The sequence below is a fragment of the Brachionichthys hirsutus genome, chromosome 10, assembly GCF_040956055.1.
Source record: "Brachionichthys hirsutus isolate HB-005 chromosome 10, CSIRO-AGI_Bhir_v1, whole genome shotgun sequence".
Classification (NCBI taxonomy): domain Eukaryota; kingdom Metazoa; phylum Chordata; class Actinopteri; order Lophiiformes; family Brachionichthyidae; genus Brachionichthys; species Brachionichthys hirsutus.
The window spans coordinates 1659967-1677894 of NC_090906.1; the positions used below are offsets into that span (position 1 = coordinate 1659967).

The 17928-nt window shown below is 45.1% G+C and overlaps 2 protein-coding genes across 2 annotated transcripts; one reads left to right on the forward strand and one right to left on the reverse strand.

The window, feature by feature from the left end:
- Positions 1-2058, reverse strand: LOC137900169 (olfactory receptor 2K2-like; the record flags this gene model as incomplete). The annotated part of the gene is made up of 3 exons (XM_068744231.1): positions 1-389; positions 1153-1379; positions 1655-2058. Coding segments are annotated over 3 exons (1020 nt in total), but the record flags the coding sequence as incomplete, so codon positions are not given.
- A 6350-nt stretch (positions 2059-8408) lies between these two features.
- On the forward strand, positions 8409-17513 carry slco2b1 (solute carrier organic anion transporter family, member 2B1). The gene is made up of 14 exons (XM_068744232.1): positions 8409-8489; positions 10513-10650; positions 10773-10935; positions 11015-11239; positions 12359-12457; positions 13331-13461; positions 14214-14301; positions 14516-14680; positions 14755-14944; positions 15033-15174; positions 15843-16003; positions 16551-16615; positions 16759-16879; positions 16997-17513. Exons 1-14 carry the CDS (start codon positions 8409-8411, stop codon positions 17145-17147), a joined length of 1920 nt encoding a protein of 639 aa, XP_068600333.1. The 3' UTR covers positions 17148-17513.
- The last annotated feature ends 415 nt before the right edge of the window (positions 17514-17928 follow it).

Consider the following 17928-nt stretch of genomic DNA (forward strand, 5'->3'; position numbering starts at 1 on the left):
CTAAATACTACTGACGCCGCTTGCGGCTTTAATTTTGAATTGTTTCCTAAAATTCTTAACGATGCTAGTGCGTAGCTCTTTGTTGACCAGTCCATAGATGATCGGGTTTATGGCTGGTGGAAGGATGATGAACATGATGCTGAAGAACTTCTTCATATTATGGGAGAGTGAAGGGATCCTATGACTCACAACGATGGCGGCTGATGCTATTTGGTAGAGTACATAGACAACAATGTGTGGTACACACGTCCTAAAGGCCTTACTGTTAATGCGGTTGCAGATGTTGCTGTCAATTCTGCTTTGTTTTCCAGAAGCATGAAGAATTCTGAAGTATGAAAACGCAATGATCAGGAAGACGCTGGTACTCAAACACCAAGTCATCGTCAGCCCTAGAAGAACATTAAAAAGATGACAATTATCCATTCAGTGAGTTTTCATGTAAACCTTCACCTCATTCTGCTATCACTATATAAACTGCAGAAAAGAGCTATAAGAATAATTTATAATGCCGGTTATAGAGATCACACAAATTCACTATTCTTAAAATTGAAACTACTAAAATTCACTGACCTGGTTCATTTTCAAACACCACAACTCAAAGCAATAAAAAATCAACTTCTGGGAAATATTAAAGATGTATTCTTTACTAGAGTTGCCTGTTATAAATTGAGGGGGGAGTTTTTGTGTGTATATATATATATGTTTATTTACTTTATTTTCTATTTTGTAGATATATGTGGTTAATTTTCTAATTATTTTCTATTTAAAAAAATGCATATGTTTCTTTACTCTATTTGTTTTCTGTTTTTTGTAGATATGTATTATATGTATGTTGGGGATACGGTTAATAAGTAGTTGAGAAGGGGTAGGGTTAGGGACATGTTGGGTTCGTATTATTTTTATTTTGACTTTGTTATTATTATTTTGACTATTGTCAGTGTTTTCGGTTTGTTTGTTTTTCTATTTACTTTCTTGTTACTAGATTGTTCAAAAAATAAAGCATTCATTCATTCTGTCGTGCCTATTTCACAGGAAGAGGTCAGTGATTGCTGTAAAGATCAGAAAGTTAATTGACAAAAGATTTGCTGATATTAGATGAAATTAATCAACAAACATCATGTCTGCAGCTTAATTCTAAACAAATGCACTGACCATAGATATTACTTATGGGGTTGGGACTGCAGGCCAGCCTCAGGATCGAACGGTTACTGCCAAAGATGTCTTTGATGATAGTTCCACACAGCGGGACGTTAATGTGGAAGGCAAAGAGCACGCCAATCAACACCAGAGCGACAATCCAGGCCAGGGCGCAGGAGGTGTGCAGCCGAGCTGATGTCATGATGGTGGAATACCTGAGTGGTTCACACACAGCAACATACCTGCAGAGAGAAAGAAAGACAAAGAAACCATCCATCTTCAGCCGCTTATCCACCTTCTGAGTCACCGGTCTGCTGGAGCCTATTCCAGCTGACTACGGTTAAGAGGCAGGATACACCTTCCATGTTCATATTTGCAAACCGTGGCATTGCGGTGCTGCCTATTAGCGCACATGTGTAGGAATTTCCCTTTAAATTATAGATATTTCTGGGTCAGTCTGCCATCATTCATGATGCATTATGAATGTGGGACTAATTCTCTTTACGTGTTTCCATACCTGTCATACGCCATCACCCCCTGGATCGTCTGGACTGCAGCACCGTATGTGTGAAGAGTGAAGGCCTGGGCGAGGGCTGAGGCGTAGGCAATCTTTTTCTGCCCCATCAGGAAGTGCATCATGAGGCGAGGCAGCGCTGCTGTGGTCCCAAGTAGATCACAGGCCACTAGTTGACAGATCATTACAAACATGGGTCTGTGGAGGTTCTTGTCTATGATGATGACAAATGCCACCACACCATTCTCCAGCAGCACTACAATGAAGTCAAACAGAGCCAGGATAAAGAACAGAGATCCGTATCCTGGTGGAACGTCGAATCCCTCCAGCTCAAACACAATAGGCTGTTTGAGAGGAGTCAGCCTTGTGATGTTCTCCATGAAAAGCAGAACCTTTCTGTTGATAACAAGTCAGACAGGAAATGTTTCAGACATCAGGTATGATCATCACTTTAGATCTCTAATGAGTTAAATGCATCAAAGTGAAGGAAACAACAGTTCAGCCTGCAGTAAAACATGCAGCAGCTACTGAATGAAGAGACGTCTCAGAGCAATTCAACATTTCATCACATAAATATATAGAGATGAGAATTAAAGGTGAGTTCTAATGATCACAACATGATAAAGACTCTTCTGAAGAGACCAGAGCATCCTGTTCTGTCTGCTCCACAGAACAATGATGGTCTGACTTGTTGAGGAGAGTGTGTTCACTTTTAATGACTTCATTTTGTCTTTAGAGTGCCCATCAGTCACTCTAATCCGTCCCCACAGTCAACATCAACGCCCTCTGCGGTACAAACCAACATGGGACTGAAAGTTTGACTGATTTCAAAGTGAGATCTCTGTGGAATATGTCCTTATTTCCACAACAGAGTTTGACTTCTGAACACAACAGTTACTCCACAGAATCCTCCTGGTTGTGTTTATATCCTCTTCCTACCTGAATACATTGCACCTTGTCACCATCTTTTTAGGACAGACCAGCAACTAAAAACAACTACAGTGGAACCTCAGTTTACGGATTTAATCCGTTCTTTTAATCTGTTCTCAACCTAAAACGTTGGGCAGCCAAAAGAATTTGATGCTGAACATTTTCTTCCAAAAAAGTCCGGTTTTGTCACCATTAAAAACTTAATGCGGGATATAGATAGGAATTTTATTTTTTTGCATTTCCTTAGAAAAATGTTAGACACCTTACTCTGCCTTACATATATGGTAAAGACAGTGGGGGTCGGGCTCTCAGATCCTGAGATGTCACTTTTTTTTTGGAACAAATCATCTGAGAAGAGCGCAGACCTCCACCGAGCACCTCACTACGACTACTACCGTATTTTCAGCTTGTCCCGTTAGGTGTCACCACAACAAATAAATGTTCTCCACTTCACCCTGTCCTTTGCATCGTCCTCCCCAACACCACCCACTCTCATGTCCTCCCTCACTATGTCCCTGTATCTTCTCCTGGGTCATCCTCTAGTCCTGTTCCCTGCAGTTCCATCCTCAGCATCCTTCTACCGATATAGTCCCTGTCTCTCCTCTGGACATGTCCAAACTATCGAAGTTTGACTGTATCTCCAAAATGTATAACCTTCACTGTCCCTTTTATTTTCTCATTTCCAATCATATCCAACCGGGTCATTCCCAAAAGAGAACCTCAGCATCTTCATCTCTGCCACTTCTATGGAAATGGAATGGAATGAAAAGCTTTATTTGTCATTGTCAACACAGTACAATTACAGTGCAACATTGAGACAGAATTCGATGAGTGGGCTTCGACTGCAGCAAATAAATCGCGCTGCCAACAACCCGCTGGAGACACAATAGATCCAATATTCGGTCGAAATGAAAATTTAGCTTAATCCAAATATACAGTACTCAGTCCGGAGATCTGCCGATACAGTTCTACCTGCTGGATACAGTTCTACCTGCTGGTAGCTCCGCCTCCTGTCTTTTCCTAAGAGCCACTGTCTCTAAGCCGTCCATCATGGCTGTCCTCACCACTGTCGTTCCTTTCATCCTCGCTGACACTCTCCTATCACAGAGCACACCTGATACTTTCCTCCAGCCGTTCCAGCCCGCCTGCACACGATTCTTCACTTCCTTTCCACATTCTCTCCATCACTCTGCACTGTTGACCCGAGGTACTCATTCCTCTCTTTTCTCGAGCAGACCTCCACTTCTCTAAATTCTCCTCTACCTGTTCCCTGCTCTCCGTGCAGATTACAATGTCATATGCAAACATCATGTTCCAAGGAGCTTCCTGTCTCACCTCATCTGTTAATCTATCCATCACCGTGGTAAACAAAAAGGGGCTCAGATCTGATCCCTGGTGCAATCCCACCTCTACACTAAACTCCCCTGTTACTCCTACTGCACACTTCACTGCTGTCGTACAACTGTCATACATGTCCTGAACTACTCTGACATACTTCACTCCAGACTTCCTCATCCGGTACCACAGTTCCTCTCTGACCACCCTTTCAGAGGCTTTCTCGAGATCTACAAAGACACAATGCAGTGCCTTCTGACCTTCCCTGTACTTCTTCATTGCTAGCCTCAATGCAAACATTGTGTCTGTGATACTCTTCCTCGGCATAATGCCATACTGCTGCTTAGGGCCGGCCCAGGTTATTTGGGGGCCCTAAGCAAAATAAGCACAATGGGCTCTTACTCGCACACCTCTGCAGTGCCGTGGAGGTAGACTGGCTCTGGCTCCTCTCCAGCCACCAGTCCACACTCCATATTTTTGTGGAGCCAGTGTGGCGAGTACCAGATCGCTGCAAGTGGCAGATCTGGAAAAAAGATGTAATAACGACAACGGCTACTTAGGACTTTCTCCTAAAGATATATTTAATTGATTTCCAAATTTCCCAGACACAACCCATTCACAGGTCAGCTCGCAGTGAATACAAGCACAGGATCAACGTGCACTCACGGAAAAGATTTTGCGTTTGGAACGGACTTTCCCTGATTCCCTTATTATTATCATTGGAGATTTTAACAAAGCAAATCTGAGCTAGGAACTTCCTAAATACAGTCAGTCTATTAAATGCCCCACCAGAGAGGAGAACACATCGGACCACTGTTACACGATGGTGAGCGGGGCCTATTGCGCTCTGCCTTGTGCCGCTCTCGGACTATCAGACCACGTGGTCATCCACCTCATCCTCCTGTCAGTCTGCCCCAGGGCAGCTGTGGCTACAATAGTGGCTTACCACCACCAAGTATGGAGTGAATGAATAATGCACAATGTTAAGCGTCTTTGGGTGCCCAGAAAAGCGCTATATAAGACCAACGCATTATTATTATCCCAGCATAGAGACAGTGACTGAAGCTTGCTAAACCTGTAGCAAGCACACACAAGATCTGGACTAGTGAGGCTGTTGAGGAGCTCTGCTCGTGTTTGGATACGACAGACTGGGACATATTTAGGGCTGCTACAGACAATCTGGATGAGTACACAGACACTCATTGATCAGCTACAATGAGGAGCGCATTGTACCGACGTGCGTAGCATGTTTCCCTGAGTCACTGTTGAAGTCTCTTTCTCTGTCTCTTCCCAGGTATGTGTGTGGATTGCGTGAGTGCCATGGAGGCCTTGCAGGTCCCAGAAATCTCAGTGTCCAGCAGGATAATTGAATTAAGGAGACCCTTAAGGCATTCGGGGGGTGTTGGAAAAGGAGGTCTTCCGAGACTCTGGCCTGCAGATGTCTCTCGGCCCATCATTGCACGACCCACAGGAGAATGTGCATGATCAGATCCTCACAATATTCTAATTTCATTTATAATTGTCCCAAGTGAATCATTTTCATCTACCGGTAGGTGTCGAGCACAGAAGGGTCCACGACATGTTTTAACCTAGTTTAGCAAAACATGAACAAAGCGGAAGGGAAAGCGCTTCATGCTTGATGATTCCTGCTATTATTGAATATTCTTCTGTTATTCTTCCGCATTCATGCTCCCTTCAGGATAAATCAGAAAGTCGTCGTCGTCAGACATTTATTGTTTCAGTGTTTTTGATTTATGACCAGTCTGTAGAAGTTATGACGTTCACCTCAGCCTCAGCTGGGCCACGTGTTTGCTGTTAACTGCGTTAGCATTGAGCACTAGCGTCCACAATGTTGATCCTGGATGCGGTTTTGGGCCTGCTGACGATCATCCTGTTTGTCTGATGGTCTGTTCAAAGTTTTGACCGCACCCCGCTGTTCTCTTAGTGACTTTCCACTTCGATGAGGGAGCATCAGCAGTCTGATGTTTTGCTGTGGATCCCTGGAGCCTTCATTAGCGCCTGTAACCGGTGTCGTCATCTGCTCCCTGATAAACATCTATTACCGGTAGTGCTTCTCCCTTTGGGATATTTACCAATGAGAAACTGTTGATAAATGTTTTGTTCTAATCCGTTCCCAGTGGAACCAATTAATGATCTGTTTTGTTTCAGAAACTCCAACGTTCGTTAGCGACTGAAGTGGCAGCAAACACACGCTGATGAAACTAATGCGTGGGGAGGGGGGCAGCTGAGAATACAGAGAAATGGCATCAGCCTCGTCAGGCTCTTCACAGTTCATGATTAATGTTCTGCCATTTTTTGTGAACATTTCTTAACATTTCCACAGAAGTTCACCCCCGTTGTAATGAACTGTAGTATTGTTGTGTAACTTTATTCTCCCTAAACACAAAAATCAAGAAAAGCAAAATAAATACATAAATAAGAATCAACTGCACTTTGTTTAAGGTTGGTTGAGTCAGTTCTGAAGTGAAATAAAGAAGCATCTTAATGAGAAGGGAAATGTCTTCAAGCAACCTTAAAGGTCCCATATTATGAAAAACTGGGTCATTATCAACCCCAAAAACAGCCAAATAAAACCAGTCAATCCTGTGTAGTTCGGTAATCAAGTACAGTTTTTGTTTTCAGAGGCTTTTCTGACGGAGCTGTTTGAGACAGAAATGAGGGACGCATGTCCTGCAGCATCTGTTTGCAAATTTGACCAAAGACTGTCAGATATTCCATATAAGTGTCTGGGAACTGCATTAACTTGTGGAAAAAAATAGTATAATATGGTCCTTTAAACAAGTCCAGTTGATAGTTTTTTTAATGTAATTAAATTTTTTGTAATTATTTATTCATTTATTTGATTGAATGAATGAATTGTTTTATTTTCGTTAAATACAAACGCATACAGTACATATATGTGTGCAGTAATTTTCCTGTAATCCCACTGACGTAATGAAAAACCTTTAGGATTAATCTGGTGGCGTTGACAACAAGCTTTTAAAGCTCCAAACTTAAAATTCACTTAAATGAGTCCCTTCCTGAAACTGCTGCATCTGACACTGAAGATTGTAAATGTCTGAAAACGTTCCAGCTGCTGTCCCTCCTTCTACTTTCTCTTTCTGCTTCATACTTCCAAGTCCTGCCTCCAACACCGAGGGTTCAAATTCCATTTCCTCTCTGCTTCCTCGGCTGTTGGGCTGCTGCTGGCGAGGCTGGATGCTCGGTTGAGAACGCTACGAGAGAAGATCGGAGTGGTGAAACGCTGCTTTCTGGGTGAGTCTGAATCAATCACTCCTGTCTGGGACCCTTCGGGCTTCTTACTGGGACCTCATAGGTTGGATCTTGTGAAAACTGGGGGTGGGGGCGTGGTTCTTTAACTTTCTTACAAATTCAGTTCTGCTGCTCTGACTGTTGATGCTTGCAGGAATGACGTCTGCAGTAGGTGAGAAGTAGTTCTAGTACTTCATTACAGCTCTTGAGTTATTTGTACTCAAGTGGGGCTCCCCCCCATTTTGCCTTTCTATAGCATCATTTTGTTTGCACCTTAATAAAATATCTCTGCCGTAAATTAATATGAAACAGCACATTTGATAAGCAAAAATTGAGTTGATGTGTATTTTAACTGATTTTTGAATCCGTAAATGATGTTTTTAATGTTAAATGTTTTTTTCTTTTTCGGAACGTCATTCTGGATCTGATCATCATCTTTCATGATAGTGCATATCGGACCCCTTTATGACTGGGATTTTTGGTGAGTGAGTTAAATGCATATTTTACAAGATGTTATTTTTTATTTTTGTTTACCTCGATTTTAAGTAAATGGGAAAATCTGGCTGTTTTTGTATCCAGACCGGCTCATTATCAAAATTTTATGGGCTCTATATTAGGCCAAGACCCATCTTCTTTATTTTATTTGATTTATTATCAAAATCTTTCCAGCAGTTTTTCCATCATCCTGCTAACAAACAAACAAACAAACATAGCCTCCTTGGTGGAGATAATTATCTATACTTATTCATAAACCACTGACATTAATGTAGTTCCCTTGGTGGCCACTAGAGGATTCTCTAAAAGTTATTTAACATATTTTAGAAAATTCTCTCACCTTTGTGTTTGTTTTATTATCTCACAGAGAGATTTTGAGATTTTAGGCAGATCCAGCAGCTCACTCAAAGGAGATGAAAATCAATGCTGCCACTGAAATTGAAAATAACAGAAAAATCCAGAAGGATGACAAGTGGAGTTGATAATCAACTCAATGGTGGTCTGGTGGGGCCTTAAATATATGTTACCATGCGGAAGTTGAGTTTCTTCACTTTTTCGCTTCACTTTTTTCTTTTTTAACACTGTTTCATAACATTGGGTGTCTGCAGTAAATGCTCCCCTCCAGTGTCACTAGATGGTTGCTGTATGAACAAGTGAGTGGATATCAGCATGGGTTTAACCTGCGGATGTTTACAGGTGCTGTTCTGATCTGCAATCTTGAATCATGGGGGAAAACATCGTCAGCATGAACTCATCCAAAACCCGACTTCCTGCCCAGCGCCGGAGTCTCTTCAACAGCATTAAGGTTTGCTTCTGCCTGACTCCGATGGGTTCGAACTAGAATCGATCAGGCAGACCGACCTTTTCCTTCCTGGGAGAGGGAGTTCTGCCTTTGTCGTGCTTCACGTGCAGAGGAACAGAAACACAGGAGTCCAATGCAGTTCAATAATAATTTAGTATGAGAAGGAATGAAGGCACCACGGTGAAGGAGACCAAACCAATCTGACAAAGAGGCAAGAATCCAAATCTAAGACCAGGCAAAACAAGCAGTAAACTGATGGCAGTGGGTGGAGTCAGCCAGGTATCTGCAGAGCAGGAGTGTAGTCAGGTCTGCCTGGGACGTCTTGCTCCATACGATCCTATTGGAGGTGTATTGTGCCCTTTGACCCGGGTCGGTTTAACCTCACAGTTCAGAACCAAAATAAATAAAAACTCACCCATGAGCTCAACTTCTGTTAGAAAGTCTTAATGCTTGAAACGAGACAATATATTTAAATAATAAGTTAACAATAAGTTAAACTTGACCGATTTAGAGATAAAGTCAGCCAATCCGGGGCTCCGAGTATCGATGAGCTTCTCAATGAAACCAAAGATACTTTATTGAACCCAAACAAAATTGAGGTATCCAGTAGCACAGTTGAACAACTGTACAATAAAATTAGTCATATTGTGTAATTACTCGGACAGCGAAACAGTCCAACCCGACTGCCTTCATACAGAGTCGGCGCTGGTATTTCTGTGCTGTCATGAACGCAGCATTTGTAATATCTGATGCAATCATTTTAATTGCCCTCTTTGTGTGTCCGTTGTTGTTCAGCACTCGAGTACGGTTTAAAGACAGCTGTAAGCATTTCTCATCATGTCAGCGATCTATCACTTCATCCTGCCGTTGTCCTTCGCAGGGTCATGGGGGGGGGGGCTTGGCTCTGATTGGCTCATTACACCACATGTGACGGCTATGAACGGGCGTCCCAGAGGACGATGAGGGAGGATAGCAAGCCTCTCTTCCTGAAGTCCATCCAGGAATTGTTCTCTGACATCCCAACATGCAAACATTTCCTCTCTGCAGGTCTTTCAGCATAAATCCTGTTTCACTTTGGTTTGTTTTCTTTGTTTCTACTTACCTCGTTCTGATTTACTACTTTATCAGATATCAATCACAAATACACCCCAGAAACTTCCCATGCTCATCGTGGGTAACCCTTAATGTGTATCTTTGGGGTTGCATCATCTCTTATATTATGCACGTGCCGAAAACGAGTTTGGTTAAATGGAATCCTCCCATTTATTTGCTGTTTTAGACAAATGTAATTTAGGGGTTAAACTTATTGCCTGGATAAAACTCTTAAAGAAGTTGGTGGTCTCGCTCTTCCAGAGTTTTGTCTTTACTTTTGGGCCGTCAATATCAAAATAATAGCAAAATGGTTGGATAACTCAACTGCCCCCTCTTCCATTCCAGCTTGATAAGGGATTTCTAAAATGGAGGGATTGTGGTATACACACTATAGGTGACCTTTATCCGAAAGGTGTACAGTACCCCAGCTTCATTTGGACAGTTACAGGAAATGTATAAACTACCCAGGAGTAATTCTCTCAGGTTTCTGCAAATCAGAAACTATGTACGTACTTCTATACCTTCTACTGAGCATGCGTCACCTACACTTCTAGATAGACGTCAAATTGGGGATTCTGACAGGCAGGTGTCGTTTTATTTTTTTATTTTTTTCACATTGATTATATTATTTTATGGTTCTTGCTTTTAAACTGGGCACCTCATCTCATTAGTGTCACTTGACGCCACTGTTGTTTAAAAAAAAGTTATTTATCACCGATGCACATTAAGTTTACTTACTGTTTTGTAGTGTTTTGGTTCTTGTCTATAAAAGCACTTTGTGAATTTTATTTCTAGAAAGGTGCATTATAAATAAAGCATATTATTATATTATTATTATTTCTTTTTACAATCCATAAATCCCCCTTTTATGTCCAAAATCAAAATCATCCACCTTTTTCTCCCCACCCACTCCTCTGGCCTTCTTCTTCTGCAGTTCTTCGTGTTCTGCCACAGCCTGCTGCAGCTGGCGCAGCTCTTGGTGTCAGGCTACATGAAGAGCTCCATCTCCACCATTGAGAGACGCTACGGCCTCTCCAGCCGCCGGTCGGGCCTCCTGGCAGCTTTCAACGAGGTCGGTGCAGCGTGGAAACTAAGCATGCATCTACGTCATAGTGCTACCATTTGAGAACCTCGAAGCACTCGCCCATCTCCTTCTGCTGAAATCTCAAATCAGGCTTTTATTTGCCCGTCCAGGTGGGAAACACGGTCCTCATAGTCTTTGTTAGTTTCTTCGGGAGCCGGGTCCACCGGCCGCGGTTCATCGGAGGAGGAGCTCTGCTGGCCTGCTTGGCCTCGCTTCTGATGGCGATGCCGCATTTCCTGAGCGGGCAGTACAACTACACCGACCGCATCCGCTGTGAGATCCAACACACACTTGCATCGTTGACCCACGAGGTGAGATGCGGTCAGCCATATCGCTCACATTCTTCTGACAGCCCCCAGCGACAACAGCTCAGGCCTTTGCCAATCAGAGAGGAGCTTCACTGCCACATCCTCCAATCAGAGCTGCACCCTGCAGGAGAGCCCCGCCCAGCAGGTGGTGTACCCGCTGCTGCTCCTAGGTCAGCTGCTGCTGGGTATTGGCTCCGTTCCCATCCAGCCCTTTGGTATCTCCTTCATCGACGATTACGCCAGCAAGAAAAACTCTCCGCTTTACCTTGGTACGAGTTGAGGACACACAGAGGCAGGTTTGATCCAGGCAGAAAGGTCGGCATTAACACGGAGGATCAAATGATTTCCTCCAGGACAAAAAATATAGATACAATTCACCTTGGCAAAATCAACTGAAAAATAACTTTGGAGCAGGCGTTGCATGATCCAATATTAAGTCGTGCTGACTCTTCTACCAAGACGCATCGCCATGCATCAGATAGCTGAGCTTCTGCACAGACAGAAAAGGTGAAAGTGTGTTTTTGGCATGGAGTTTGTTCCTAACGCTACTCAAACAACTCCCGTTTACTTCCCGTTTACCTCCCGTTTACTTCCCGTTTACCTCCCGTTTACCTCCCGTTTTCCTCCCGTTTACCCCCGTTTACCTCCCGTTTATTCCCGTTTACCTCCCGTTTACTTCCCGTTTACCTCCCGTTTACCTCCCATTTACTTCCCGTTTACCTCCCGTTTATTCCCGTTTACCTCCCGTTTACCTCCCATTTACCTCCCGTTTACTTTCCGTTTACTTCCCGTTTACTTCCCGTTTACCTCCCGTTTACTTCCCGTTTACCTCCCGTTTACTTCCCGTTTACCTCCCGTTTACCTCCCGTTTACTTCCCGTTTACTTCCCATTTACCTCCCGTTTACCTCCCGTTTACTTCCCGTTTACCTCCCGTTTACTTCCCGTTTACTTCCCGTTTACCTCCCGTTTACTTCCCGTTTACCTCCCGTTTACCTCCCGTTTACTTCCCGTTTACTTCCCTTTTACCTCCCGTTTACTTCCCGTTTACCTCCCGCTTACTTCCCGTTTACCTCCCGTTTACCTCCCGTATACAAGGTCCCGTGTATACGCTGCTTATAAAACCCTACGAGAGGAATTTACACAGCCTCAGCCTCTGTGGGAACTATCTGACGAGCCTGAACATGAACCCGATCTGAATACTGATACCAATCGTTCCCTGTGAGACTTTAGTTTCTTTCTCATTTTTATGACTTCCTGTTCTGAAGGATCAAAATCTGAATGACTCCCCCAAGGAGCATTGTATATAACATGCAAGGTCACTCCCGTGGGCAGAAGGTGGACGTCTGGCTTTGGTCTCATGAGGGTTTTTCTTGGTGCTGTTTTTCAGGCATCCTTCTCGCTGTGACCTCCTTCGGCCCGGCCTTCAGCTTCATCACCGGCTCACTCATGCTACGCTTTTATGTCGACTTTGACAAGATGCCCAAAGGTGAGGGGACACCAGTCGGTCAACTGATGAGCCCCAGCTGGAATGTGTCTTATAGTTGGACGTTTACCGCCTGTTTGTGAGCGACGAATGCACTGTGTGTCGTTTCCTCGGTAACTGACGGGGTTAAAGATCGCCAAGCTGTTCCCCTCGGCAGGCATTCGGGGAACCGACGCTAGCTTGGATGTGATAACGTTCCGAGTCATCAGCGTTCGCCTGCTGGTCTCAGCGTTTACCTGGTCCTGCAGGCGCCATCAGACAGATTACCGGTCGTTGTTTTTGTTCTCAGATAAACGCAAGCTTCTGTATGAATATTGCTGATGCTCAGCATGTGTACTGTAATGCCTCTTAAATCGCTGCGGCGCCGTGCTTCTCAGAGGTGTGTCTAAACAATAGCGTGTTTCCTGATACTATGTGGGGCGTGTCAATGGAGGGGAAAGGTGAAGACACAGTGTGTGGGTGGGTGGGTGCGCAGGCATGTGACTTTTGCATGTGTTTATGCATGCATCTCTAAATTGTATGTTTAGTGAGGCAATGCTTTTATGAGCTGGAATTCTTTTGGTGATAAATTGAAGGGTGACCTTGAAAAGGAGGAGAGATCCATCAGAGGTGGAACCATCTTCAAATGGCAGCACAAATCATGTCATGCATGAGCCTCTTTATTCTGGGTAGAATCCGGTCTTTAAGTGTTAACACAGTTACACATTGCTGACAGGGATAGAGCACACATGTTCCGGCTGCTGCAGGATGGTGGCTGGTGAGAATGGCTGATATCCAGCTGAACATGCACGGTGGTGGTTAACGCCTGCATGGCGTGCACGTGTTGGGTATGAATGATTGGATGGTTTTGTCATTTCCCGACTCGTTTTTTTCCAGATCAGATCAAGTTGAACTCTCGGGACCTGCGATGGGTCGGCGCTTGGTGGCTCGGGTTCCTAGTGGCATCCTGCCTGCTTTTCATCACGGCCTTGCCGTACTTCTTCTTCCCCAGAAATATGTCAAAAGAGGTGAGCAAACACACCAAACGGCCGGTGTCTGTGAATTCTACAGAGTCCAGTTACTTTAAAGTTTAAACAGACTGTCATCACACTCCGATCGCTCGATAGCGATCAGATGAGGTCAAACAGGAGCAGAAACACGATCAAGAAGGGAAAAGGTTCTTTAGAGGCTGATTAGTCTAATAATCTAATCTCTCTATCGTCACTACTGCATTGATGCGAGGACGGGACGGGACACACACGTGTTCGCCTCTGTGAAGCTGTTGACCGATCATTACTCTTTGTGTATTGTATAGCAGAATATACAACCATACTACTATACTAGTATACTACGGACTACAGTTATACAATGGAACCACACCTGTTTGATTTTCTGTTTGACATGTGAAGATAAAAGAAAAGAAAATCTGTGAATGAAAACAGGACAGTGAGTTTAATGACATTAAAGCACAAAGACGTTTAAATCATTAAAGATGAATATCCAGTTGATTCACAATAAATAAAAACCTTTACTGGTATTTATTAGTAGCGGGTTCATCTTTGACGTTTTCCCGGTTCATCCCAAAGGTTTGCACATATTTCAGCCAATAAATGGAAAGCTGCGCCTCCAGGCCTGATTTCTTATCTAAAGCGTCCCATAAAGCACTAAAATGCGAACCTCTCTCGCATTCTGCGGCTTCCTAAAAGCAGCAACTGCTGATGGAGCGGTGTTGAAATGTGCAGTAAGTCCATGATGAGCTTCTGCTTCCATATTTGTCCAGGACGACACAGACGATGCTGAGTCCACGCCAGACTGCCAGCAGCAGACGGATCCCCTCCGGGAACTCTCCCGCCTTCAGTTCCTCAAAAGTAAGTTTCCTGTCTGATAAAGCTGCATCTGCGGCAACTAGAGGTCATCGGCAGGGGTCACTGGGACGCGAGTAATTTATCGTCAGCACTTAACAGCTGCTTCCATAGGAGACTGCTCCGATCCAGGTTTTGCGATATCCCATAATGCTGGGCGATTCGGGAAAGTAAATGTCTCCATCCATCGGGACTCATCCTCCCCTCTGCTGTCGTTCAGGCTTCCCTCGCATCGCTCGGAGAACGCTGCAGAGCCCCGTCTACCTGCTGGTGGTTCTGGCCCAGGTCAACCTGGCGGCGCTGCTGGCTGGCCTCGCCACCTTCATGGCCAAGTTCATAGAGCGGCAGTTCAGCCAGACCGTCTCCGTGTCCAGCATGATGATCGGTGAGTCCGGGAGCAAACGGTTGTTGCTTTCACTCACAAAAGCTGTGACAAGAGTCCCCCCCCCCATCTCCCAGGAGCCGTCTGCATTCCGCTGGCGGTGCTGGGTATTGTCCTGGGTGGGGTTCTGATGCGGAGGCTGAATCTCTCCGTCAGCGGCGCCAGCAGGTTGTGCACCGCCGCCATCTTCCTGTGCATGTTCTCCGTCGTGCCGCTGCTGTTCATCGGCTGCCCAACCCAGAGCGTTGCTGGCGTGTTCCCGGACAGGTTCGCTGGACGTCGGCTCATTCCGTCACTAACTGGGAAATGATTCCACCACGAAGAGGAAAATGAGCGCTTTGCTGTGTGTCCTCAGCTCGGACGGCTTGTCGTGTAGCGCCGGCTGTCGCTGCCCCGAGGAGGCCTTCAACCCGGTCTGCGGATCGGATGGAGTAGAGTTCAGGTCTCCCTGCCACGCTGGCTGTATCGCCATGGAGACAGATACAAATGTCACCACAGTAAGAGAAGCGCACATTCTGATACATATAGAAAGAACAAATCAGGGAAAGCACAGATTCACTTTCACTTGCATGTGATCTGGTTTAAATTTGATATTCCCTTCAGGGTTCTTGTTCAACTCGATGACATCACATCTTTGATTTTATTTTCCAATTCAACCAACCTGGATCTGTAGAAACAGATTAATGTGAAAGAAATGCAGAACAAAGCTCCGGGACCACATGAATCATGATTTCTGTAGGAGAAAATATCTAACAACAACCTCTGTTTGAATTTGTGATCGAGTGATCGAGTCCTCAGACAACAGAAATCTGACCTTGCTACCTTGTTTTCACGTTGATAGTAACGTGACGATGGTAAACACAGAAATCAATCCTCATGAGAACTGAGTCCGATGTACAGGAAGTGACATCGTGTTTGGTTGACTTTTGTTCGGCTGCATCAAATCTCACTTTCTCTTTCCATCCATCGGTCCTTTGGAACTCACAGAAACTAATTCGGTTTTCACCTGTTGATTTCTTGGAGACATAAAAAAATAAAAAATAAAAATCAGACTTTCAGTAAATGAAGAGATTCAGAAAAGCAGATGCGAGCTAGCTGCAGAGGCTAACTAGCAGCACATGCTAGCGACTGCTTTCCATGTATGACTTCCTGTATGTCTCTGTAGAACTACACTGGTTGTGGGTGCGTGGGCGGCCTCGGCCACGCCTCCCCTGGTACCTGTGGCAGTGGGTGCTCCCACCTCCTCCTCCCCTTCATGGCCCTGCTGGGCATCACCAGCTTCATCGCCCCCCTCTCACAGACCCCCTCCTTCATGATGATACTCAGGTAGGAATAGACAGATCTGTAAATGGCGAATCGTTCTGTTATCTGCATGTTTCTATGAGAGGGAATGTTCTGATAAGTTCTGAAAGAGAAAATCTTCGCAGTTTCCAGAGTCCAGCTGCAAAACATTAAAAATAGATTCCAAGCGGTTGTGAAAGCGCTGTGCAAAATTGTGTGTGGGGGGGGGCTGGATGGTAACTTTGCTTTTGCATTCAGGGAAGCTTTTGGACTTGATTACCACATACTCATTCCCAGGATCTTGCTAGAACTCTGGGGGGCCCGTGCATTCATTCATTCATTCACTCATTCATTCCCTCCTTTGTGTGAGATGCAGCATCGCCTTCTCCAGCTACTTGCTTATACATGATGAGTTTATCGTTTCGAGCTCTGCTCCCGTCTCTCTGGTGTGTCCTACGGGACAGCGAGACGGGCCGGGTCAACGACACCAAACACAGCCAGAGTGCAAACGCTGAACGGCCCGGTTTGACAGTTTGAACTTAATGGAATGAGATGGCTTCTCTTGTGATTCATGTTTGTGTCTCCGCTGCAGGACGGTCCCCACGGAGGACAAGTCCTTCGCAGTCGGCATTCAGTACATGCTGTTCAGAGTGCTGGGTGAGTCCATCAGTCGCACCTTTACCAGAACCCTTAGCCCGGCACGTTGGGCCATCATCTGGGAAGAGGTTTTATTGATCCGTATAATTTCCACTGATCGGTTTTTGTCTCGGCTCCCTTGGCGTTTCCGCCGGTGGGCGCAGCCTTCATGCCCGGCCCGGTGCTGTACGGCACCGTCATCGACACCACCTGCCTCCTGTGGGGCAGGAAGTGCAGCAAGCAGACTTCCTGCCTGTATTACAACCTGGACCAGTTCAGACGCAGGTCAGTCAGAGCGACCGCAGGAGCGGCTGCTTCACGGGCCACGCATGCTCCTCTGCTCCCGCTCATCACCTCCTCCTCCTGCTCCTGTTCTTCACCTCCTGTGTGTTTTTTGTGCAGGTTTCTGGGTTTGCAGGTGGCCTTCGCGTTCGGGGGTCTGTTGTGCTTCGTACTGACACTCGTGGTTCTGCACAGGAGAACCAGGCGGGAAGAACCGCAGCCGGGGAGCAAAGGAGCGTACGAACTGGTGACGGAGGGGAAAACCTGGTAGACTGTTTCTTCCACAGAACAAAAAAAGACGAGTATTGAGACGTGAAGAATCACTAGAAGAAGAAATGGCGATGGAGGCGGAGAGAAGGAGTTCAGGGAGTTTGATCCGATGCTGGGAAGCTGCTTTCTCCTACCAAAGCTGTGAGCCACTGAGTTTACTGTGGAGTGTTTCTACACTCGGCCTGAGCTCTGCTGGGATGTTTGTCTCAGTACAGCCAACATGGGTGGAGCTTAAGTGTATAAATACTGTGATGTAAAGATGCCAGGTTGGAACTTTCCATAAAGCTAAGACGTTTAACAACTTTGCTGCTGCTGAAGGCGGCGCAGGGGACGCAGATCTATGAAATACAGACAGGCGATATCAATAAAGGCTTTTTTTCTTTATATTTTGATATTTTTCATTACTTTGAACTAAAATACTCACAGACGTACCGTTCGTATCTGAAGCTGGAGGCCTCCAAATGCTTCTCTGTAAGGCGCTAAAACTAATGCTAACATGCTATTAGTTAGCCAATATTATATTAAAACAAAGAAACACCTCCAAAAACTGAAGCCATGGGCTAGTTTTTGCGGGTATGTCTGTGTCTAGATGCGTTTAACATATGAATCCTTGTTCTAAAGTGATTTTTGACAGTTTATTGCACAATATGCTAACAGACGAGCCCAGGCAGCAGCTTTCACTTCATGGGTGCTGTGACAGCTTGGTCAGCTCCGTGACAGTTGCAGCACAAACACCTCCACTCGTTTTCGGCTGCAGGTCTGAACATGTGACCTTCTGCTCC

Coding starts and splice junctions, on each gene's coding strand:
- slco2b1 (XM_068744232.1), top strand. CDS start 8,409: ATGGGGGAAAACATCGTCAGCATGAACTCATCCAAAACCCGACTTCCT. Junction 14,302..14,515: donor CCGCCTTCAGTTCCTCAAAA/GTAAGTTTCCTG, acceptor GCTGTCGTTCAG/GCTTCCCTCGCATCGCTCGG. Junction 14,681..14,754: donor CGTGTCCAGCATGATGATCG/GTGAGTCCGGGA, acceptor CCCATCTCCCAG/GAGCCGTCTGCATTCCGCTG.